Raw genomic sequence first — 24,477 nt, 5'->3', positions numbered from 1 at the left:
GGGGGACCAATCATTTTGGATGTTTACTCTACTTTTTTAAACTCCAGTGTTGTGTCATAGTGTTGTCCCATATGATGTTGGCTGTGTGGTAATTCTACGACATTTCCGTAGTATACATCTGAACTTTGGCAGAGACCGTGTCGACTTCTGCTCCGTAGACATTTTTGTCGGAGCAACGTCTCTGTACGAGTTTGAATAGGGCCGTGCCTGGCACCACCAGACTGGGGACTCCTGCCAGGATAAAGATGATGACGTAAATCCAAGCAGGATACTCCAGCACCTCCAGAGTGGGGAAGTCCTCCTGCAGGTCACAGAGATGGGAAATAAGTCTGTGAGAAGGACGCTCTAGCATACTACACGTTGGTAGTGGATGAGGGGAGTTTCTCCTCTTAAAGCGGTTTGACATCTGAAAAAGCACTATATTAATGCTATCAGTTATTATTATTAATATCGAGAAAGAAAAAATATACTACTATATGTGACAAGTTTAGTTCCCCTTGATTCCTGTTTCAAACCAAGGGGGTGGCGTAGTCTAGCAACACCTAGTGTTCAGTTACACAATAGGTTATCATCTGGGAGGTATTAGAACTTGGGTCCATATTCATTAAGTGTCTCAAAGTTGGAGTGCAGATCTAGGATCAGCTCCTTCCTGTACATGTTATCGTGTTTGTTGTGATCTCAAAAGGTAAAACTGATCATTGACCAGTAAACCTACTCTGAGACGCTGTATCAATATGGCAAACCAGATTTGAACGTAGTGGAGAAACATTACCGAGCTTGGATTCCAGGCGATGTAGGTGACGTTGGAGCTGACTTTGGTGACGAAGTAGAAGACGAAGATTACTAAAACGATTAAAGGGCTGACGAACCTCCAGGTCACCTGCCAGAACAGATTGGGCTTGTGACCAATCATGAACTCGATGTCCTTGTTAAACCTGTAGAAGAAGACTTAATTAACTCATGGAGGAAGGACATGTGTCTCCTGCTGTACTCAACCCCTCTGATACAGACAAATGCAGACATGTTGGAGAGGCTGGGGGGCTTTAGGGGGGACGAGGAGAGACAAAACGTACGCATCAGTTTCAGACCTCTCTTGAAGCGATCACTGTTTGACACTCATCAGGAACACAAGCAATTGGGTGCAGCATTAACCTTTGGTTACTACATTTACATGCCAACTTTGTAGCCTCGTTAAACCAGCCTTATCTTGGAATCTCACATTTTGTTTCACTTCACGTTTTAAGAGAAGTGGAACAGAACATGAGCTTGCAAGATCAGGCTGGGTTAATGAGGCTACCAACTTTGGCATCATTAAGATGGACATACATTAGTTAGTTAGCTGTTGTCAAAATACACAGCTACTTGGATTGATTTCTGTGGTGGCTATTGCCTCAAAAAGGTTGTGGTGGATCAGGGAGGAAGAGGAGGCGAACACTCACCTGTCTATGCCATAGATGTAGACCACAGCTATCATCTCACAGAAGGCGATGACTAGGAGAGGGATGGAGCCGGCAAAGCTGTCGAACAGAGCCAGCCAGTAGTTACCAGAACTCTGAGCAAATATCAGGGCTATGATGAATGACACCAGACAGACAATACCTGAAACAGAAGACACAAACGCTGAGTTATTTCTTCAAGGAACATTTGACCAGTGGTCTTCATCAGAGATGGAGACCCCTTCATTGGAAATGTATATTGCGCCATGCGTCCATCGATATCCCGGGTCTCAATTGATTCGAGCAAAGTTATTTACCAGTGATCGCCTCCTTAGGCCACCGTTTAGGGAAGATGTTGAGATCCTGAAGAGGCACCACCGTTCCTTCTATGCTGCCAAACATGGTGGACAGTCCCAGACAGAAGAGCATGATGAAGAACAGGATGGACCAGAGAGGAGAGACAGGCATCTTGGTGATGGCCTCTGTGAACACGATAAAGGCCAGACCAGTTCCCTCCACACCCTATTGAAAGACAATGACTCACCATCAGGGCAAACATGACTAAAAACAGATCCATAGATAAACAGTAAAGAGTTTGGCATACTATTCTCTATGTTACTATTCTCTATGTACTATGTTGCCATGACTAACATGTGAAAGGCTTTTGATTTGTGGTGACCGACCATACATCACTGAGGAAAGTTTGACATTTCAATACCTGACTGAGGAAAGTTTGACGTTTCAATACCTGACTGAGGAAAGTTTGACATTTCAATACCTGACTGAGGAAAGTTTGACGTTTCAATACCTGACTGAGGAAAGTTTGACGTTTCAATACCTGACTGAGGAAAGTTGACGTTTCAATACCTGACTGAGGAAAGTTTGATGTTTCACTACCTGACTGAGGAAAGTTTGCAAGTCGCAGGTTTTGAGGTCCAGACTCTGGATGATCTCTGGGAAGGTGCCGTTTAGATTCTGCAGGGATTCTGCATAGTTGCCTTCTGTGATGTTGCCCTCAGGAAGGTTGAAAGTATTCAACAGGGCCAAGATGTTTCTGTATGGGACAACACACAGAGACAGTAAAGTTGAGATTGAGGTAGGTCGAGTACGAACTGTTTATCAGGTTTAACCATTTGCCCAAACAATAATACACGACACAACACTAATCAATAATACACAACAACAATAATACACAACACTAATCAATAATACACAACAACAATAATACACAACACTAATCAATAATACACAACAACAATAATACACAACACTAATACACAACAACAATAATACACCAAACCACAAGGCCACTACGTGCTAGAATTCGCTAGCAATGCACAGTGCAGAATATCAAGACAAGCAAAACAGCATAACAAAATTATCATTGTTTTGAGACAGTTCTGTTCGTCCATTCAGTGCTGTTTTTTTCCGGACACAGACTAAAACCTAGTCCTGGCCTAAAAAACAGCAAGCTCAGAGCCCCAACGTAGCCTGAATGAAAACACGTACCCTTCGAGACAGTCGTCGAACCTCTCTGTGGCCCTGAAGCCTATGATAGAGTAGATGACTGTAGCAGCGTAGACTGATGTGAAGCCATTGATGAAGGAGATGATCACGGCATCCTGCTCACAGTTGTTGCTGGAGAAACACAAGAGCGGAGTCCATTGAAGAGTCGAGATAGATGTGTCTATCATTATGTGTAAATATAGGATTGCGTCCCAAATGGGATCCTATTCCCTACTACATAGTGAACTCTTCTTGACCAGGTCTTATAGGGTTCTGGCCAAAATGCAGTGCTGTATGTAGTAGGGAATCCCATTTGGAACGAAGTCGTCGATAACTCTTTGGTCACTTACTGTACAGAGTTGTAGCTGGAGAAGGAGATGAGACCTCCAAAGGCCAAGGAGAAAGAGTAGAACACCTGGGCGCCTGCATCCAGCCAGGTAGACGGGTTCATCAGCTCATTTAGCTATGACAAGACAATCATCAAGGTATACTGCCACACAACAAAGGGATCTCATACCTGGAAACATCTGAGAAACTTTGATTTTGGGGTTGAACTATCACTTTGAGAGGAAATACGTACATCAGGTGTGAAGAGGAACTTGATTCCATCCAGAGAACCTTTGAGAGTCAGTCCTCTGATCAGGAAGATGGTGAGGACCACGTATGGCAGAGTGGATGTTACGTACACCGCCTGTGATGACAGAGAGGGTAGAATCACCTTGTCATCGACGAGGTGAACTAAGCACTACTTTCCTATCCAATAAATAACACAAAAATGTTAAATAAATACCATCTTGTGGAAAACACTTCCAACTAAGTCTAGAATCCTGTCTGAATGGAACCAGAAGAGATGGTGTATCGTACCTTTCCAGTGGTCTCAATGGGACCGGGTATCGTACCTTGCCAGTGGTCTCAATGGGACCGGGTATCGTACCTTTCCAGTGGTCTCAATGGGACCGGGTAACGTACCTTGCCAGTGGTCTCAATGGGACTGGGTATCGTACCTTTCCAGTGGTCTCAATGGGACCGGGTATCGTACCTTGCCAGTGGTCTCAATTGGACCGGGTATCGTACCTTGCCAGTGGTCTCAATGGGACTGGGTATCGTACCTTGCCAGTGGTCTCAATGGGACCGGGTATCGTACCTTGCCAGTGGTCTCAATGGGACCGGGTAACGTACCTTGCCAGTGGTCTCAATGGGACCGGGTATCGTACCTTGCCAGTGGTCTCAATGGAACCGGGTATCGTACCTTTCCAGTGGTCTCAATGGGACCGGGTATCGTACCTTGCCAGTGGTCTCAATGGGACCGGGTATCGTACCTTTCCAGTGGTCTCAATGGGACCGGGTAACGTACCTTGCCAGTGGTCTCAATGGGACCGGGAAACGTACCTTGCCAGTGGTCTCAATGGGACCGGGTATCGTACCTTGCCAGTGGTCTCAATGGGACCGGGTATCGTACCTTGCCAGTGGTCTCAATGGGACCGGGTATCGTACCTTGCCAGTGGTCTCAATGGGACCGGGTAACGTACCTTGCCAGTGGTCTCAATGGGACCGGGTATCGTACCTTGCCAGTGGTCTCAATTGGACCGGGTATCGTACCTTGCCAGTGGTCTCAATGGGACCGGGTATCGTACCTTGCCAGTGGTCTCAATGGGACCGGGTATCGTACCTTGCCAGTGGTCTCAATGGGACCGGGTAACGTACCTTGCCAGTGGTCTCAATGGGACCGGGTAACGTACCTTGCCAGTGGTCTCAATGGGACCGGGTATCGTACCTTGCCAGTGGTCTCAATGGGACCGGGTATCGTACCTTTCCAGTGGTCTCAATGGGACCGGGTATCGTACCTTGCCAGTAGTCTCAATGGGACTGGGTATCGTACCTTGCCAGTGGTCTCAATGGGACCGGGTATCGTACCTTGCCAGTGGTCTCAATGGGACCGGGTAACGTACCTTTCCAGTGGTCTCAATGGGACCGGGTAACGTACCTTTCCAGTGGTCTCAATGGGACCGGGTATCGTACCTTGCCAGTGGTCTCAATGGGACCGGGTAACGTACCTTGCCAGTGGTCTCAATGGGACTGGGTATCGTACCTTTCCAGTGGTCTCAATGGGACCGGGTATCGTACCTTGCCAGTAGTCTCAATGGGACCGGGTAACGTACCTTTCCAGTGGTCTCAATGGGACCGGGTATCGTACCTTTCCAGTGGTCTCAATTGGACCGGGTATCGTACCTTGCCAGTGGTCTCAATGGGACTGGGTATCGTACCTTGCCAGTGGTCTCAATGCCACGAAGGCAGCAGACGTACAACAGCAGCCAGGCACACAGTAGACACAACACCATCCACCACTGCAGTCCTCCAGAGTCCCCAATGGATGTGGACGTGTTGAGTGTGTCTCTGTACCAGAAATAATCCACTGGGGAACTCCGGGCGCATTCTGAGACCAAACCTACAGAGGGCAGCAAAAACACTGTTTAACCCAAAGGCCAGTCCAGCAGCATTCTGAGACCAGACCTACAGGAGGCAGCAAAAACACTGTCAAGCCCAAATGCCAGTCCAGCAGCATTAGCCTGATATTGACATCTGTAGATCCAGCTAGATGCCTCATAAGATAAGGACCCTGAACATTTCATCATTAGACCTCTTTTGAGGTCTTAAAAACATTTGAGAAAATGTGATTTTGTAGTTAACAGTGACTTTAAATCCATGCAGAATATGAACATACCTGTCAGGTTGGCATTGACAGGACACTGACTCCATGGCAGAGGGTTCTGGAAGGAGTTGAAGAAGTACCACATCACCCATGCGATTATAGTGTTGTAGTACATACCCACCAGGAAGGAGACGAACAAGGAAGCGATGCCTGTAGGACACAATCATTCCAGATATCACCACATATAAGTGGTGCCCGAGGCCAGAGGAGGCTAATCGGAGGAGCAATAGAAGAACGGGCTCATTGTAATGGATGTCATGGAATTGATGGAATGGAGTCAAACATGTGGTTTCCATTTGTTTGATTCGATCCATGTATTCCATTCCAGCCATTACAATGAGCCCATCCTCCTGGGCCTCTGGTCAAAATAGTTCACTATGTAGGGAATAGGATGCCATTTTGGACGAAGGCCATAAGAAGGAGAAGATAGATACATACTCTACAAATATGATAACGTCACTTCGAAAGACTGCAGAACTTTTCTTTTTTGACGTCGGACGTTTAACTACATACTTCTCTAACAACAGTACGCAGGGTTTTCTACTGTTTCTGTTGGACTCACCAACACCAGTCAGATATGGGTTAATGGCCGTCCACACTCCCACACTGCCACTCCTGAGGCGCTGTCCGATAGCAAACTCCAGGTGCAGCAGTGGAATCCCCTCCAGAACCAGCAGGATCAGGAACGGGATCATAAACGCTCCTGGGATTGTGAGATATAAAAATAGGAATGACAGGGATCATAAAAGCCTGATTCCAGATCTGTAAGTACTGAAGCCAACTTCTGGTATCAGGCTATTAAAGTCAGTAAAGTACACACACAAGGTCATCACGCTGCTGTTCCCCCCTTTGGCCATTCAACCCCTGAACAGTCTTTACTCTGTCTCCACGGCAACAAGCATGTTTTTATTCATCACTGCCACAGTTATTATTATACTATTTCTATTTTTTTTTAATTACCATTCTCATTTTTTTAATTTCACTAGTCCTGCAATGTTGGAGCTCGAAACCTAATATTTTCACTGTACCCTGCAATCACACCTCCAACACTGTACATGTGACTATTAAACAATCTGAACCTGAACAACATATAAGGGCATAGGGGGAGACTCAAATGCAGACACAGGAGGCAGATGGTTGAGCTCCGATATTTATTATAACAAAAGGGAGTAGGCAAACGTCAGGTCGGGGACAGGCGAGAGTTCATAAACCAGGTCCGAGTCCAAACAGTACCAGGGGATAGGTAGGCTCGAGGTCAGAACAGGCGGAGGGGTCAGGCAGGTGGATTCAGTGTCAGGACAGGCCAGGGTCAAAACCAGGAGGGCTAGGAAAGAAACAGAGACTGGGGGAAAGAAGATAGGAGCTAGGAGAAACACTGGTTGACTTGACAAAACAAGACGAACTGGCACAGAGAGACAGGAAACACAGGGATAAATACACCGGGGACTAACGGGGTAAACAGGTGACACCTGGAGGTTGGGTGGAGACAACAACAACAGAGGGAGTCCATGCAACTTATTATGTGACTTGTTAAGCACATGTTTTACTCCTGAACCTATTTAGGCTCCTTGACATCACAAAGGGGTTGAATTTGTAAAAGTTCTAGAACATCATTGCACTTTGACATTGTGGAGTATTGTGGGTAGGCCAGTGACATAAAATCTAAATTCAATCCATTTTAAATTCAGGCTGTAACACAACAAAATGTGGAAAAGGTCAAGGGGTGTGAATCCTTTGTGAAGGACCCGTAAGCACAGCAGATACAGTGGCTTGTTATCAACAACCAGTTCTGGTCGAATTGGACCGATTTACAAGTTTTCTCACTGAAAAATGTAGTTCATTTAATCTGATTGTCATCAGGTTCCATGACTTTGTCCACACAGGACATCTGAACACATAACATACATTTTGATAATTTTCATTACATTTTGGGTGTTTTATTTAACTTTTGTACACCTGTGGTGTTCCCGGTCAAAAATGACCGGTCATTAGACATCAATGGGTGAGACTACAAGTAGTGTATAAAATAGAGTTCAGGCCCATTCATCAGATGGACACACTTCCTCTCCCAGACCCCCACATGCATGTGTGTTTGAGCACACACACACACACACACACACACACACACACACACACACACACACACACACACACACACACACACACACACACACACACACACACACACACACACACACACACACACACACACACACACACACACACACACACACACACACACACACACACACCTCACTCCCCTTCTTGATTTCCATGGCAACCCCCACGGGAACCACACCTGTTGGCATTCTCACAAACAATCGCATCATTGTTTCAATAATATATAGAACTTTTCTGCAGCTCTGGTATATAAAGCTTTTTTGAGGCCTTGATCACAATTCATTCTGTGGCAGCATATTGACCAAATGATATACTGTATGTGAGGCTCTTGATCATATCTTTGATCATGACACTGGTGAGGAAGAGAGATTCCTTGTTAAACTTTGACACAAAGTAGTCTGTGATAAATAGCACAATATGTTTCATCTGAGTATTTGTTATAGTCAAAATACAATTTTTTTACTCAAAAACGAGTTGTATGAGCTCAGGTCAATGAGGCCTACAGGCCGTAAAAAGCAAATAGAAGTTCAAAACTTGTAATGTTCACAAGAACTTAAGTTGATAAAAAGATCTAACACAACATTAGGTGATAATATATGTATTATTATGGATTTATAATCAGCTATAATGGGGCGGTCATTTTGGACCGGGAACACAGAACTAATTAACATGAAACGAACACAACAGGAGGGTTAAACCAGTAGCAGTTTTTAAAATTTATCCCTGATCTGAGTTTAAATTTGTTTCTAAAACAATGGAGCAACAGCACTACATTTGATCTAGGTTAAAAGTCAAAAGTAAACTTAGCTTATCAGAATAGTTCAATTTAACTAGGATTATTCTAAAACTACGTTAAAAGTTTTGGGCAACATGATTAAAACCGCTACAGGATCGGTGTCCCCCACGGGACGGTTGAGCTAACGTGCGCTAATGCGATTAGCATGACGTTTTAAGTAACAAGAACATTTCCCAGGACATAAACATATATGATATTGGCAGAAAGCTTAAATTCTTGTTAATCTATCTGCACTGTCCAATTTACAGTAGCTATTACAGTGAAAGAATAGCATGCTATTGTTTGAAGAGAGTGCACAATTATGACCTTGAAAATGTATTAATAAACAAAATTAGGCACATTTGGGCAGTCTTGATACAACATTTTAAACAGAAAAGCAATAAATGCAATGGTTCATTGGATCAGTCTAAAACTTTGCACATGCACTGCTGCCATCTAGTGGCCAAAATATAAAATGTGCCTAAGCTGGAATAATACATTGTGATCTTTCTCAAAGATGATTGAAAAAAAAAAAAATGCATGTTTTTTTGTCTTTTGTATTATCTTTTACCAGATCTAATGTGTTATATTCTCCTACATTCATTTCACATTTCTACAAACTTCAAAGTGTTTCCTTTCAAATGGTATCAATAATATGCATATCCTTGCTTCTGGTCCTGAGCTACAGGCAGTTAGATTTTGGGGTATGTCATTTTAAGAGTTAACTCGTGTCGATGCAACCCACCCGGAGGTGTGTTTCCTTCATTGTGACATCCTGGAGTGGTCTAATTGTCTGCCACGACCTCTTTATGGACATATGAAATTATTATATGACATATTACTGCTATATGATTATAGTATCATATGATATGATGAGTGCTCATCGTTCTTTATCAATGTAACAATCATCAATGACAATAGCCCGCCAAGATGGAAAAACATGCTATTTTTACACTTTTCCCTTTTCCCACTACTTTAGACCAGAACCCTATGGCACCCTATTCCCAACATAGTGCACTACTTTAGACCAGAACCCTATGGCACCCTATTCCCTATTTAGGGCTTTACTTTTGACCAAGGCCCATAGGGCTCTGGTAGTGCACTGTGGAGAGTATAGGGTGCCACTTGGGACGCAAATCTGTGAGAGCCTGGTACAGAGAGCCTGGTACAGAGAGCCTGGTACAGAGAGCCTGGTACAGAGAGCCTATTATGGAGAGCCTGGTACAGAGAGCCTGTTATGGAGAGCCTGGTACAGAGAGCCTGGTACAGAGAGCCTGGTACAGAGAGCCTGGTACAGAGAGCCTGTTACAGAGAGCCTGGTACAGAGAGCCTGTTACAGAGAACCTGGTACAGAGAGCCTGGTACAGAGAGCCTGGTACAGAGAGCCTGGTACAGAGAGCCTGGTACAGAGAGCCTGGTACAGAGAGCCTGGTACAGAGAGCCTGTTACAGAGAGCCTGGTACAGAGAGCCTGGTATAGAGAGCCTGGTACAGAGAGCCTGTTACAGAGAGCCTGGTACAGAGAGCCTGGTACAGAGAGCCTGTTACGGAGAGCCTGGTACAGAGAGCCTGGTACAGAGAGCCTGTTACAGAGAGCCTGGTACAGAGAGCCTGGTACAGAGAGCCTGTTACAGAGAGCCTGGTACAGAGAGCCTGGTATAGAGAGCCTGGTACAGAGAGCCTGTTACAGAGAGCCTGGTACAGAGAGCCTGGTACAGAGAGCCTGTTACGGAGAGCCTGGTACAGAGAGCCTGGTACAGAGAGCCTGTTACAGAGAGCCTGGTACAGAGAGCCTGGTACAGAGAGCCTGTTACGGAGAGCCTGGTACAGAGAGCCTGGTACAGAGAGCCTGTTACAGAGAGCCTGGCACAGAGAGCCTGGCACAGAGAGCCTGGTACAGAGAGCCTGGTACAGAGAGCCTGGTACAGAGAGCCTGTTACAGAGAGCCTGTTACAGAGAGCCTGTTACAGAGAGCCTGGTACAGAGAGCCTGGTACAGAGAGCCTGGTACAGAGAGCCTGGTACAGAGAGCCTGGTCCAGAGAGCCTGGTACAGAGAGCCTGGTACAGAGAGCCTGTTACAGAGAGCCTGTTACAGAGAGCCTGGTACAGAGAGCCTGGTACGGAGAGCCTGGTACGGAGAGCCTGGTACGGAGAGCCTGGTACAGAGAGCCTGGTACAGAGAGCCTGGTACAGAGAGCCTGGCCGGGGGCTGGGAGTAACCTCTGAAAGTCCAGTCCCCCATCAAGAGTATCCATGTGACAGCAGCTAAACAGAGCTAGATAAGGTGGTGGTTGTAAACGGAGTGGTGGTTGTAAACGGAGTGGGGGGTGTAAACGGAGTGGGGGGTGTAAACGGAGTGGGGGGTGAAAACTGGGTGAGGGGTGTAAACTGGGTGAGGGGTGTAAACGGAGTGGGGGGTGTAAACGGAGTGGGGGGTGTAAACGGAGTGGGGGGTGAAAACGGAGTGGGGGGTGAAAACTGGGTGGGGGGTGAAAACTGGGTGAGGGTGTAAACGGAGTGGGGGGTGTAAACGGAGTGGGGGGTGTAAACGGAGTGCGGGGTGAAAACTGGAGTGGGGGGTGTAAACTGGAGTGAGGGGTGTAAACGGAGTGGGGGGTGTAAACGGAGTGGGGGGTGAAAACTGGGTGGGGGGTGTAAAACTGGGTGAGGGTGTAAACGGAGTGGGGGGTGTAAACGGAGTGGGGGGGTGTAAACGGAGTGGGGGGTGTAAACGGAGTGGGGGGTGTAAACGGAGTGCGGGGTGTAAACGGAGTGGGGGGTGAAAATGGAGTGGGGGGTGAAAACGGAGTGGGGGGTGAAAACTGGGTGAGGGGTGTAAACTGGGTGGGGGGTGTAAACGGAGTGGGGGGTGTAAACTGGGTGAGGGTGTAAACGGAGTGGGGGGTGTAAACGGAGTGGGAGGTGTAAACGGAGTGGGGGGTGTAAACGGAGTGGGGGGTGTAAACTGGGTGAGGGGTGTAAACGGAGTGGGGGGTGTAAACTGGGTGAGGGTATAAACGGAGTGGGGGGTGTAAACGGAGTGGGAGGTGTAAACGGAGTGGGGGGTGTAAACGGAGTGGGGGGTGAAAATGGGGTGAGGGTGTAAACGCAGTGGGGGGTGTAAACTGGGTGGGGGGTGTAAACGGAGTGGGGGGTGTAAACGGAATGGGGGGTGTAAACTGGGTGAGGGGTGAAAATGCGTAAGGGGAGATCAACGGAGTGTTAACAAGACAATACTATCTAAACGTATACTGTAGGCCCATTACAATTTCCACATCTATCTAAACGTATACTGTAGGCCCATTACAATTTCCACATCTATCTAAACATTTAGGCCCATTTACAATTTCCACATCTATCTAAACGTTTAGTCTCATTTATAATTTCCACATCTATCTAAACGTTTAGTCTCATTTATAATTTCCACATCTATCTAAACATTTAGGCCCATTTACAATTTCCACATCTATCTAAACGTTTAGTCTCATTTATAATTTCCACATCTATCTAAACATTTAGTCTCATTTATAATTTCCACATCTATCTAAACGTTTAGTCCCATTTATAATTTCCACATCTATCTAAACATTTAGTCCCATTTATAATTTCCACTTCTATCTAAACGTTTAGTCTCATTTATAATTTCCACATCTATCTAAACATTTAGGCCCATTACAATTTCCACATCTATCTAAACATTTAGGCCCATTTATAATTTCCACATCTATCTAAACATTTAGGCCCATTTATAATTTCCACATCTATCTAAACGTTTAGTCTCATTTATAATTTCCACATCTTTCTGGTTTTGACCTGGAGTGTTCAACCCAGGTGTTCCCAAACTTTTTCTGACCTGCGACCCCATTTGAAACATTCAGTTTTAATAGTGCAGATTAGGTTGTAGATTCCATCAATGTAATTGTCTGCATCATTTCCAATCCCTTATATATATATTTGTATATATACACTGGGTAAAAGATACATACAGTGAGGGAAAAAAGTATTTGATCCCCTGCTGATTTTGTACGTTTGCCCACTGACAAAGAAATTATCAGTCTATAATTTTAATGGTAGGTTTATTTGAACAGTGAGAGACAGAATAACAACAAAAATATCCAGAAAAATGCATGTCAAAAATGTTATAAATTGATTTGCATTTTAATGAGGGAAATAAGTATTTGACCCCTTCTCAATCAAAAAGATTTCTGGCTCCCAGGTGTCTTTCATACAGGTAACGAACGGAGATTAGGAGCACACTCTTAAAGGGAGTGCTCCTAATCTCAGTTTCTTACCTGTATAAAAGATACCTGTCCACAGAAGCAATCAATCAATCAGATTCCAAACTCTCCACCATGGCCAAGACCAAAGAGCTCTCCAAGGATGTCAGGGACAAGATTGTAGACCTACACAAGGCTGGAATGGGCTACAAGACCATCGCCAAGCAGCTTGGTGAGAAGGTGACAACAGTTTCTGTGATTATTCGCAAATGGAAGAAACACAAAAGAACTGTCAATCTCCCTCAGCCTGGGGCTCCATGCAAGATCTCACCTCGTGGAGTTGCAATGATCATGAGAACGGTGAGGAATCAGCCCAGAACTACACAGGAGGATCTTGTCAATGATCTCAAGGCAGCTGGGACCATAGTCATCAAGAAAACAATTGGTAACACACTATGCCGTGAAGGACTGAAATCCTGCAGCGCCCGCAAGGTCCCCCTGCTCAAGAAAGCACATATACATGCCCGTCTGAAGTTTGCCAATGAACATCTGAATGATTCAGAGGACAACTGGGTGAACGTGTTGTGGTCAGATGAGACCAAAATGGAGTTCTTTGGCATCAACCCAACTTGCCGTGTTTGGAGGAGGAGGAATGCTGCCTATGACCCCAAGAAACCATCCCCACCGTCAAACATGGAGGTGGAAACATTATGCTTTGGGGGTGTTTTTCTGCTAAAGGGACAGGACAACTTCACAGCATCAAAGGGACGATGGACGGGGCCATGTACCGTCAAATCTTGGGTGAAAACCTCCTTCCCTCAGCCAGGGTATTGAAAATGGGTCGTGGATGGGTATTCCAGCATGACAATGACCCAAAACACACGGCCAAGGCAACAAAGGAGTGGCTCAAGAAGAAGCACATTAAGGTCCTGGAGTGGCCTAGCCAGTCTCCAGACCTTAATCCCATAGAAAATCTGTGGAGGGAGCTGAAGGTTCGAGTTGCCAAACGTCAGCCTCGAAACCTTAATGACTTGAAGAAGATCTGCAAAGAGGAGTGGGACAAAATCCCTCCTGAGATGTGTGCAAACCTGGTGGCCAACTACAAGAAACGTCTGACCTCTGTGATTGCCAACAAGGGTTTTGCCACCAAGTACTAAGTCATGTTTTGCAGAGGGGTCAAATACTTATTTCCCTCATTAAAATGCAAATCAATTCATAACATTTTTCACATGCGTTTTTCTGGATTTTTTTGTTGATATTCTGTCTCTCACTGTTCAAATAAACCTACCATTAAAATTATAGACTGATCATTTCTTTGTCAGTGGGCAAACGTACAAAATCAGCAGGGGATCAAATACTTTTTTCCCTCACTGTACATATCTTTTAAAAATATATTTTCCTTTATTATTTTCTCCTAACCCTACCCACCCCTCTCCTAATTGGAGTAAACTAATGGACAGCAACACTTAGGCTTCTACTTCCAGTTTATACATACTATATACATGTTACGGACACAGTATATTTTACATTCGTTTTTGGCTAAGAATATTATTATATTATTGTTTAATTGACTATGACATTTCAAATCACCCAGCAGTGCTATTTGCAGAGTTAGCTCCAGGTAAATGTTGTCCTTCTTCAACCATTCCTGAACCTGCGTCCAGAAACAAGCTACATATGGACAGTACCAAAACAAGTTACATATGGACAGTACCAAAACAAGCTACATATGGACAGTACCAAAACAAGCTACATATGGACAGTACCAAAACAAGTTACAAATGGACAGTACCAAAACAAGCTACATATGGACAGTACCAAAACAAGCTACATATAGACAGTACCAAAACAAGCTACATATAGACAGTACCAAAACAAGCTACATATAGACAGTACCAAAACAAGCTACATATAGACAGTACCAAAACAAGCTACATATGGACAGTACCAAAACAAGCTACATATAGACAGTACCAAAACAAGCTACATATAGACAGTACCAAAACAAGCTACATATAGACAGTACCAAAACAAGTTACATATGGACAGTACCAAAACAAGCTACATATAGACAGTACCAAAATAAGCTACATATGGATAGTACCAAAACAAGCTACATGTGGACAGTACCAAAACAAATGATCTAATGATTCTGTCTCTTCGCAGCAAAATCTGCAGAGCTGGGATGGTTGTATCCCCCATATATATATACAATTTTATTGGCTGCAAGATTTTGTCCTAATGTCAAATGTCCTATATCCTCGCCCACGTGGAAATTCTGTAAGAGTAATGTATATGCCAATTATTTGATGATTTTTCATCTTTTTAAGTTGTTACATTTGAAATGGATTATGATTGAAACGATCTCACAACCGAACCTGAAGATTTGAGGGATAAAGGTAAATCCAAAGTGCATATTTATCACAATGCACTAGCCTTGACCTAAAGGTGGGTCCTCACCCACTGATTAGGAAACACTAGTGTTGACTAAGGTTGATTAACTATGGTGTTTGGAGCGACTGTCGTAGATTAATCAGAATTAGTTGGGTAACATAGATAAGATGTGTTATTCTCATCATATGCTTGTGAGATACTTGTCATTAGAATGTTTCCCTTTGGACTATAGGGTTGGCAGTTGCATTTTCCTTCTCAGCTAGGGCTTAGTCACATTGGGGCGCAGAGAGGGGAGAGGTCAGGCTTGTCTTCACATGTGAATGTGTCTGTAACTATTCCTAAACCATGTGAAGGGATGGCGTGATTAATGGGGAACCAGTTAGTTGTCTCCACAATGTCTGTACGCCAGTCACTCCCTCCTTTTCCCATTGGGGGGAGGAGGATGGCAGTGTCTGGAACCATTATACCACACCTCTGATGTGTTGAACTTATCTTTCATAGTATATGACCTAGAGGTTCACTCCCCTTAGTGAGCTTCTCCAGGAGTGGGGAGAAGAGGGGGTGTATTTGAGATGGGAGTATCTAGAATTGACAATTGATATATGCCATTGGATGAGGTAATGAGGACCTCGTCCAAGAGACCAAACTGAACGATAATTTATAGCTAATGCTATCTGGCTATGGGATACTCCTCTTTCAAGTAAAAGGTTCTTTGTAATGTCCCTAAGATCTGTGGTTCGTCATGTGAGTTGAGAGGGGTGTATCTTGGCTATAAAAGATACTAAGAATTATTTTGTAGGCACTCTAAGAGAAATCATTTTATAGACACTGAATTGATCTGAGAGTCAAAAAGGGCTATGGTGAAGCTCATATAATTAAAGATGGACTTTAAAATATAACTCTGACTTGTGTGTGGTTTGCTCTCTCATATTTGGTAACACAGGAAATTACCACGACAGGACACAGGGATGATTAACTCTGGTGTTGAGGGACACAGGGTTGATTAACTCTGGTGTTGGAGGGACACAGGGTTGATTAACTCTGGTGTTGGAGGGACACAGGGTGTGTGCAGGCCTTTGTGATCACAGACACTACTGCAGATTTGTTTGATCAGTTGGGTTAGAGCTGGGTTGTAACAAAAGCCTGCACATCCTCAGCTCTCAAGGACTGGAGTCGCCGAATGTGCTGTACTGTATGTTGGAGAAATGTCGTTGTTTTACTCTATGCTTCTATCTGTGGGTCTTGAAATGAACAGTTCCCCCTGCAGGGGTCATATTCATTACAACACACTGTAGAAACTTTTTGCAACCGTCCACAAAACAAGCATTTCTTATTGGACATGTTTAGGTGGTCTCTCCCTGTTTCAAGCCATTTTCTTCCCTTCGCTGTGTAATTAACTTGACCACCTGTGAACCACAACATACCCAGTATGAAATGACCAATAGTCGAAGTGAGATTCACTATATTTCTATTAGGTAATAACTCTGTGCCTCAGTGGCATTAAGTCAGTGCTTTGATGTTTATTTGGCAGTACGTCCAACCGGCCTCCAAACCGCAGACCACATGGTAACCACGCCAGCCCCAGGACGTCCAACCGGCCTCCAAACCGCAGACCACATGGTAACCACGCCAGCCCCAGGACGTCCAACCGGCCTCCAAACCGCAGACCACATGGTAACCACGCCAGCTCCAGTACGTCCAACCGGCCTCCAAACCGCAGACCACATGGTAACCACGCCAGCCCCAGGACCTCCAACCGGCCTCCAAACCTCAGACCACATGGTAACCACGCCAGCCCCAGGACGTCCAACCGGCCTCCAAACCTCAGACCACATGGTAACCACGCCAGCCCCAGGACGTCCAACCGGCCTCCAAACCTCAGACCACATGGTAACCACGCCAGCCCCAGGACGTCCAACCGGCCTCCAAACCGCAGACCACATGGTAACCACGCCAGCCCCAGGACGTCCAACCGGCCTCCAAACCTCAGACCACATGGTAACCACGCCAGCCCCAGGACGTCCACATCCGTCTTCTTCACCTGATGGTGTGAGACGAGTCACCCAGACAGCGGATGGAAACGGTGGGTTTATTGCACAACTGAATCATTTCTACATGAACTGTTGATGCTATAAAATACTGTGTGTTTAGTCACAACGTCTGTTCACTATTCACACATACAGTACAAGAGTGTTAGATCATAGTTCACCCAAAATCACCCTAAATGGTGGTAGTAAACTCATCATAACGCTTTCTGTTTTTATGAGGGGTGTTTTTAACTGGGCGCTTTTCCCTGTCTCCTCTCCCAGAGAGATAATGTACTTCACTGTAAGACTATCCTCTCAAATGTATTTTGAGGGATAAAACTTGCCAAACGAGATCAACGAGGACTTAAATGTTTTTGCATAGCCAGCTGTGAGATATATTTGTATTTTTTTAAATATATACAGTGGGGAGAACAAGTATTTGATACACTGCCGATTTTGCAGGTTTTCCTACTTACAAAGCATGTAGAGGTCTGTAATTTTTATCATAGGTACACTTCAACTGTGAGAGACGGAATCTAAAACAAAAATCCAGAAAATCACATTGTATGATTTTTAAGTAATTAATTTGCATTTTATTGCAAGACATAAGTATTTGATCACCTTCCAACCAGTAAGAATTCCGGCTCTCACAGACCTGTTAGTTTTTCTTTAAGAAGCCCTCCTGTTCTCCACTCATTACCTGTATTAACTGCACCTGTTTGAACTCGTTACCTGTATAAAAGACACCTGTCCACACACTCAATCAAACAGACTCCAACCTCTCCACAATGGCCAAGACCAGAGAGCTGTGTAAGGACATCAGGGATAAAATTGTAGACCTGCACAAGGCTGGGATGGGCTACAGGACAATAGGCAAGCAGCTTGGTGAGAAGGCAACAACTGTTGGCGCAATTATTAGTAAATGGAAGAAGTTCAAGATGACGGTCAATCACCCTCGGTCTGGGGCTCCATGCAAGATCTCACCTCGTGGGGCATCAATGATCATGAGGAAGGTGAGGGATCAGCCCAGAACTACACGGCAGGACCTGGTCAATGACCTGAAGAGAGCTGGGACCACAGTCTCAAAGAAAACCATTAGTAACACACTATGCCGTCATGGATTAAAATACTGCAGCGCACGCAAGGTCCTCCTGCTCAAGCCAGGGCATGTCCAGGCCCGTCTGAAGTTTGCCAATGACCATCTGGATGATCCAGAGGAAGAATGGGAGAAGGTCATGTGGTCTGATGAGACAAAAATTTAGCTTTTTGGTCTAAACTCCACTCGACGTGTTTGGAGGAAGAAGAAGGATGAGTACAACCCCAAGAACACCATCCCAACCGTGAAGCATGGAGGTGGAAACATCATTCTTTGGGGATGCTTTTCTGCAAAGGGGACAGGGCGACTGCACCGTATTGAGGGGAGGATGGATGGGGCCATGTATCGCGAGATCTTGGCCAACAACCTCCTTCCCTCAGTAAGAGCATTGAAGATGGGTCGTGGCTGGGTCTTCCAGCATGACAACGACCCGAAACACACAGCCAGGGAAACTAAGGAGTGAGAAGCATCTTATCTTCTTACGGAGATGCTCCGTAAGAAGCATCTCAAGGTTCTGGAGTGGCCTAGCCAGTCTCCAGACCTGAACCCAATAGAAAATCTTTGGAGGGCGCTGAAAGTCCGTATTGCCCAGCGACAGCCCCGAAACCTGAAGGATCTGGAGAAGGTCTGTATGGAGGAGTGGGACAAAATCCCTGCTGCAGTGTGTGCAAACCTGGTCAAGAACTCCAGGAAACGTATGATCTCTGTAATTGCAAACAAAGGTTTCTGTACCAAATATTAAGTTCTGCTTTTCTGATGTATCAAATACTTATGTCATGCAATAAAATGCAAATTAATTACTTAAAAATCATACAATGTGATTTTCTGGATTTTTGTTTTAGATTCCGTCTCTCACAGTTGAAGTGTACCTATGATAAATATTACAGACCTCTACATGCTTTGTAAGTAGGAAAACCTGCAAAATCGGCAGTGTATCAAATACTTGTTCTCCCCACTGTATATATTTTTTTTAAACAATCTGTAATTTAATTTCACATTTTTAGAATGAGTGTTCTTAGCTAGAATCATTGGTAATAATCTACACAACATCTGTCCCTTTTATCCTTTAACTGAAATCTCTGAATTTCCATGACTGAATAACTATCTGTTTATATGGATCAACTAGTGTTAGCGTACGGGCACGTTCGTCTCTTTTAAGATATTGTTTTAAAGCTCTATGTGATTTCTACAGTTCCAATATGAGAAAGCTCCAGAAATGTAGTTATTGACACATTTCACGCTCTTGAAATGAATCGCTCTGTTACAGTTACCTGAACCATTCCTACAGTAGGAGTCATTACAGTAGGCAATATGTAGGAGGCATTACAGTAGGGTCTATGTAGGAGTCATTACAATAGTCCTATGTAGGAGTCATTACAGTAGTCATGTGTAGGAGTCATTACAGTAGGTCCTATGTAGGAGTCATTACAGTAGACCTATGTAGGAGGCATTACAGTAGGGTCTATGTAGGAGACATTACAATAGTCGTATGTAGGAGTCATTACAGTAGTCATATGTACGAGTCATTACAGTAGGTCATATGTCGGAGTCATTACAGCATGTCATATGTAGGAGTCATTACAGTAGACCTATGTAGTAGTCATTACAGTAGGTCCTATGTAGGAGTCATTACAGTAGGCAATATGTAGGAGTGATTACAGCAGTCCTATGTAGGAGTGAATACAGTAGGCAATATGTAGGAGTCATTACAGTAGAGCCTATGTAGGAGTCATTACAGTAGACCTATGTAGGAGTCATTACAGTAGGCATATGTAAGAGTCATTACTGTAGACCTATGTAGGAGTCATTACAGTAGTCCTATGTAGGAGCCATTACAGTAGACCTATGTAGGAGTCATTACAGTAGGCAATATGTAGGAGTCATTACAGTAGACCTATGTAGCAGTCATTACAGTAGGACTATGTAGGAGTCATTACAGTAGTTCTATGTAGGAGTCATAACAGTAGGGCCTTTGTAGGAGTCATTACAGTAGGCCTATGTAGGAGTCATTACAGTAGTCATATGTAGGGTGTCATTACAGTAGGTCTATGTAGGAGTCATAACAGTAGGGCCTTTGTAGGAGTCATTACAGTAGGCCTATGTAGGAGTCATTACAGTAGTCATATGTAGGGTGTCATTACAGTAGGTCTATGTAGGAGTCATAACAGTAGGGCCTTTGTAGGAGTCATTACAGTAGGTCTATGTAGGAGTCATTACAGTAGTCATATGTAGGGTGTCATTACAGTAGGTCTATGTAGGAGTCAAAACAGTAGGGCCTTTGTAGGAGTCATTACAGTAGGCCTATGTAGGAGTCATTACAGTAGGCCTATGTAGGAGTCATTACAGTAGTCCTATGTAGGAGTCATTACAGTAGTCTTGTGTAAGAGTCATTACAGTAGGCCTATGTAGGAGTCATTACAGTAGTCCTATGTAGGAGTCATTACAGTAGTCTTGTGTAAGAGTCATTACAGTAGACCTATGTAGTAGTCATTACAGTAGGACCTGTGTAGAAGTCATTACAGTAGGCCTATGTAGGAGTCATTACAGTAGTCCTGTGTAAGAGTCATTGCAGTAGGTCTATGTAGGAGCTATTACAGTAGTCCTATGTAGGAGTCATTATTGTGCAGACCTAAGTGTAATCAACCAACCACAATAAAATACAGTGGATCCACATAAAAATGTATTACTTTCAGCGTTCGTTCTTCTACTCACCCTTAACCCACACAACTCTCCAAGGGCTGGTTTCCCAGACACAAAATAAACCTAGTCTTGGACTAAAAAGCACTGTCAATTAAAATGCCCCATTAAACATGTTATATAGTCCAGGACTGGGCTTAATCTGTGTCCGGGAAACCAGCCCCAACTGTATAGCATAACCTACCTCCTCCATGGCTCTGACACAGGTAAGGGAACCTCCACACGTTCCCCAGCCCCACACAGAAGCCCACACAGGTCAGCATGTACTGGGTCTTGTTGTCCCATTTGGGCCTGTCCCCAGCCTCCTCTTTCTCCATCCTTTCCAGCTCCTGGTGGGACGGGATCCGGTCATCCAGACCTGGGTTGGGCAGCTTGGGGAATCTCATGGTGGCCGGCTGGCAGGCTGTGGGGATCAGGAGGAGATCAGGTATCAGCCTAGAGAAAGCAGGTAATATCCACTAGGTATCTGCTGCTCATCAGGTATCAGCCTAGAGAAAGCAGGTAATATCCACTAGGTATCTGCTGCTCCCACAACAAGAGATGTTTCCTGAGTGGGTAGTCGTCAGTCACAGAAAGAGACAGCAGAGGTGTGTGACAGTCACTTGTGCCCTTTAGTCTCTCTTTGTCTCTCTCTCTCTCTCTCTCTGTCTCTCTCTGTCTCTCTCTGTCTCTCTCTCTCCCTCTCTCTCTCTCTGTTTCTCTCTCTGTCTCTCTCTCTCTCTCTCTTTCTCTCTCTCTCTCATGCTCTCTCTCTGGTGCTGTCACTCTTTGTGTGGCGGGAATGAGTGGTACTGGCAAGCTCACCTTTTACCCATTGGTATCTGTGGTGCCATCTCTTGACCTGGTGATAACTATCCTCTATCAGCAAATAGATAGACATGGGAGATGGCGAGCAACGGGAGAACGTGTGTGTGGGCCATGTGTGTGTATTTATTGGGTGGAATAGGATTTGGTGAGGCTGCCTTCCCAAATTAATGAATGACTGCCTTTTGAATCATTTACCTAAACATGATACGATTATCAAATATATGGCCAATTTGAGATGTTCTCTACAAAGTACAGATAAGGTTGAAAAGATAACCTTCAGATGATAAAGACTGAACACAAACGGATAATCTTTGAATACTTCTAAATCAACAACGCAAATCCCTAACTGTTTTACAGAAAGTTTATGCAGTTCCACATACAGACGTTTTTAGTTGCCACACAATTATTCATATATATATATTTTTTTTTTCATCACTGGTTAATCTTGATATTTCAGAAAATATACTGAATCTGTTTGAAAAATTCATGTTTTATTATTGAAGTATTACAATTGAACTGTTATTGTTGATGTTGTTATCTCACTTTTCTTTAGCAACAGCGGCTTTGTCCTTCATTATAATGAAGCTTATTTATATTGGATATGAATATGCAAGTTATTGACAAACAAATCTTCACAACTGAAAAAAACGCATATGGTAATTAAATAAACCTTTAGCTTTTGAATATCAATTTACAAGATCAGGAAATAGAGAATGGACAATTCCTTGTTATACAAATGGTCAGTACCTTTATGGTTTTGTCAACAAGTGGACGTTTCCTAGTCCAAGCTGAAGTAGGATAAGAGCCTTAGAGAATATGTTGTTATCACTAACCCAAGCTAAAGCATGGAACACACAGAGAACCTCACTGCCGACAGACTGCCGATAGGTCGGCGTACATATCAGTGGGGGGGTGTTCCTTTTCTTGCTAGAACAAGTGCCGACCCGTTAGTGACGAACCTACAGATTCTACTTGTAGAATCGCAATGCTCGTCAGGGGCCAACAACTCGTCAGTGGTCAACAACTCGTCAGGGGCCAACAACTCGTCAGTGGCCAACAACTCGTCAGTGGCCAACAACTCGTCAGGGGCCAACAACTCGTCAGTGGCCAACAACTTGTCAGGGGCCAACAACTTGTCAGGGGCCAACAACTCGTCAGTGGCCAACAACTCGTCAGGGGCCAACAACTCGTCAGTGGCCAACAACTCGTCAGGGGCCAACAACTCGTCAGTGGCCAACAACTCGTCAGGGGCCAACAACTCGTCAGTGGCCAACAACTTGTCAATGGCCAACAACTCGTCAGTGGCCAACAACTAGTCAGGGGCCAACAACTCGTCAGGGGCCAACAACTTGTCAGTGGTCAACAACTCGTCAGTGGCCAACAACTCGTCAGTGGCCAACAACTCGTCAGGGGCCAACAACTAGTCAGTGGCCAACAACTCGTCAGGGGCCAACAACTAGTCAGTGGCCAACAACTCGTCAGGGGCCAACAACTCGTCAGTGGCCAACAACTCGTCAGGGGCCAACAACTCGTCAGGGGCCAACAACTCGTCAGTGGCCAACAACTCGTCAGTGGCCAACAACTCGTCAGGGGCCAACAACTCGTCAGGGGCCAACAACTCGTCAGGGGCCAACAACTCGTCAGGGGCCAACAACTCGTCAGTGGCCAACAACTCGTCAGGGGCCAACAACTCGTCAGGGGCCAACAACTCGTCAGGGGCCAACAACTCGTCAGGGGCCAACAACTCGTCAGGGGCCAACAACTCGTCAGTGGCCAACAACTCGTCAGGGGCCAACAACTAGTCAGTGGCCAACACGTGGGGGAACCCCCTACAGCCTACGGGTAGCCAGTCACACTACAGACAGTACAGTATGAAGATACAGTACCAATCAAAAGTTTGGACACACCTACTCATTACATTTTTTTGTGTGTTTTTTTACTATTTTCAAAACTATAAAATGGACTTGGTCTTTTACCAAATAGGGCAATCTTCTGTTACAACCTGATCTGCTTCACCTGTTTTTGTGCCTGTCTCCACCCCCCATCATGTGTCTTCCATCTCCCCTCATTATCCCCTGTGTATGTATACTGGTGTTCTCTGTTTGTCTGTTGCCAGTTCGTTTTGTTCGTCAAGTCTACCAGCGTTTTTCTCCTTGCTCCTGTCTTTTCTAAAGTTCCTGTTTTTCTAGTTTTCCTGACCCTGACCTCTGCCTGCCCTGACCCAGACCTCGGCCTGCCCTGACCCAGACCTCTGCCTGCCCTGACCTCTGCCTGCCCTGACCCTGACCTCTGCCTACCCTGACCCTGAGCCTGCCTGCCCTGACCCTGACCTCTGCCTGCCCTGACCCAGACCTCTGCCTACCCTGACCCTGAGCCTGCCTGCCCTGACCTCTGCCTACCCTGACCCTGAGCCTGCCTGCCCTGACCCAGACCTCTGCCTACCCTGACCCAGACCTCTGCCTACCCTGACCCAGACCTCTGCCTACCCTGACCCAGACCTCTGCCTACCCTGACCCAGACCTCTGCCTACCCTGACCCAGACCTCTGCCTACCCTGACCCAGACCTCTGCCTACCCTGACCCTGAGCCTGCCTGCCCTGACCCTGACCTCTGCCTGCCCTGACCCAGACCTCTGCCTACCCTGACCCTGAGCCTGCCTGCCCTGACCTCTGCCTACCCTGACCCTGAGCCT

At 45.2% G+C, this 24,477-nt stretch overlaps 2 protein-coding genes across 2 annotated transcripts; one reads left to right on the top strand and one right to left on the bottom strand.

The window, feature by feature from the left end:
* Window positions 1-21,919, bottom strand: LOC139558932 (sodium-dependent neutral amino acid transporter B(0)AT1-like). Its single transcript, XM_071374437.1, has 13 exons — window positions 21,784-21,919; window positions 21,164-21,382; window positions 6,215-6,355; window positions 5,665-5,802; window positions 5,207-5,388; window positions 3,523-3,633; window positions 3,293-3,405; window positions 2,946-3,074; window positions 2,334-2,490; window positions 1,754-1,958; window positions 1,440-1,599; window positions 773-935; window positions 1-301 (listed from the first exon to the last, which is right to left on the bottom strand). Exons 1-13 carry the CDS (start codon window positions 21,857-21,859, stop codon window positions 95-97), a joined length of 2,001 nt encoding a protein of 666 aa, XP_071230538.1. The 5' UTR covers window positions 21,860-21,919; the 3' UTR covers window positions 1-94.
* Window positions 21,920-22,631: 712 nt separating this feature from the next.
* On the top strand, window positions 22,632-23,588 carry LOC139558506 (sericin-2-like). The gene is made up of 2 exons (XM_071373668.1): window positions 22,632-23,087; window positions 23,247-23,588. The coding sequence occupies exons 1-2, from the start codon at window positions 22,632-22,634 to the stop codon at window positions 23,586-23,588; spliced, it is 798 nt and encodes a 265-aa protein (XP_071229769.1).
* The last annotated feature ends 889 nt before the right edge of the window (window positions 23,589-24,477 follow it).

Source organism: Salvelinus alpinus, chromosome 29, assembly GCF_045679555.1.
Source record: "Salvelinus alpinus chromosome 29, SLU_Salpinus.1, whole genome shotgun sequence".
NCBI lineage: Eukaryota > Metazoa > Chordata > Actinopteri > Salmoniformes > Salmonidae > Salvelinus > Salvelinus alpinus.
This window is presented reverse-complemented; position numbering and strand designations above follow the sequence as displayed.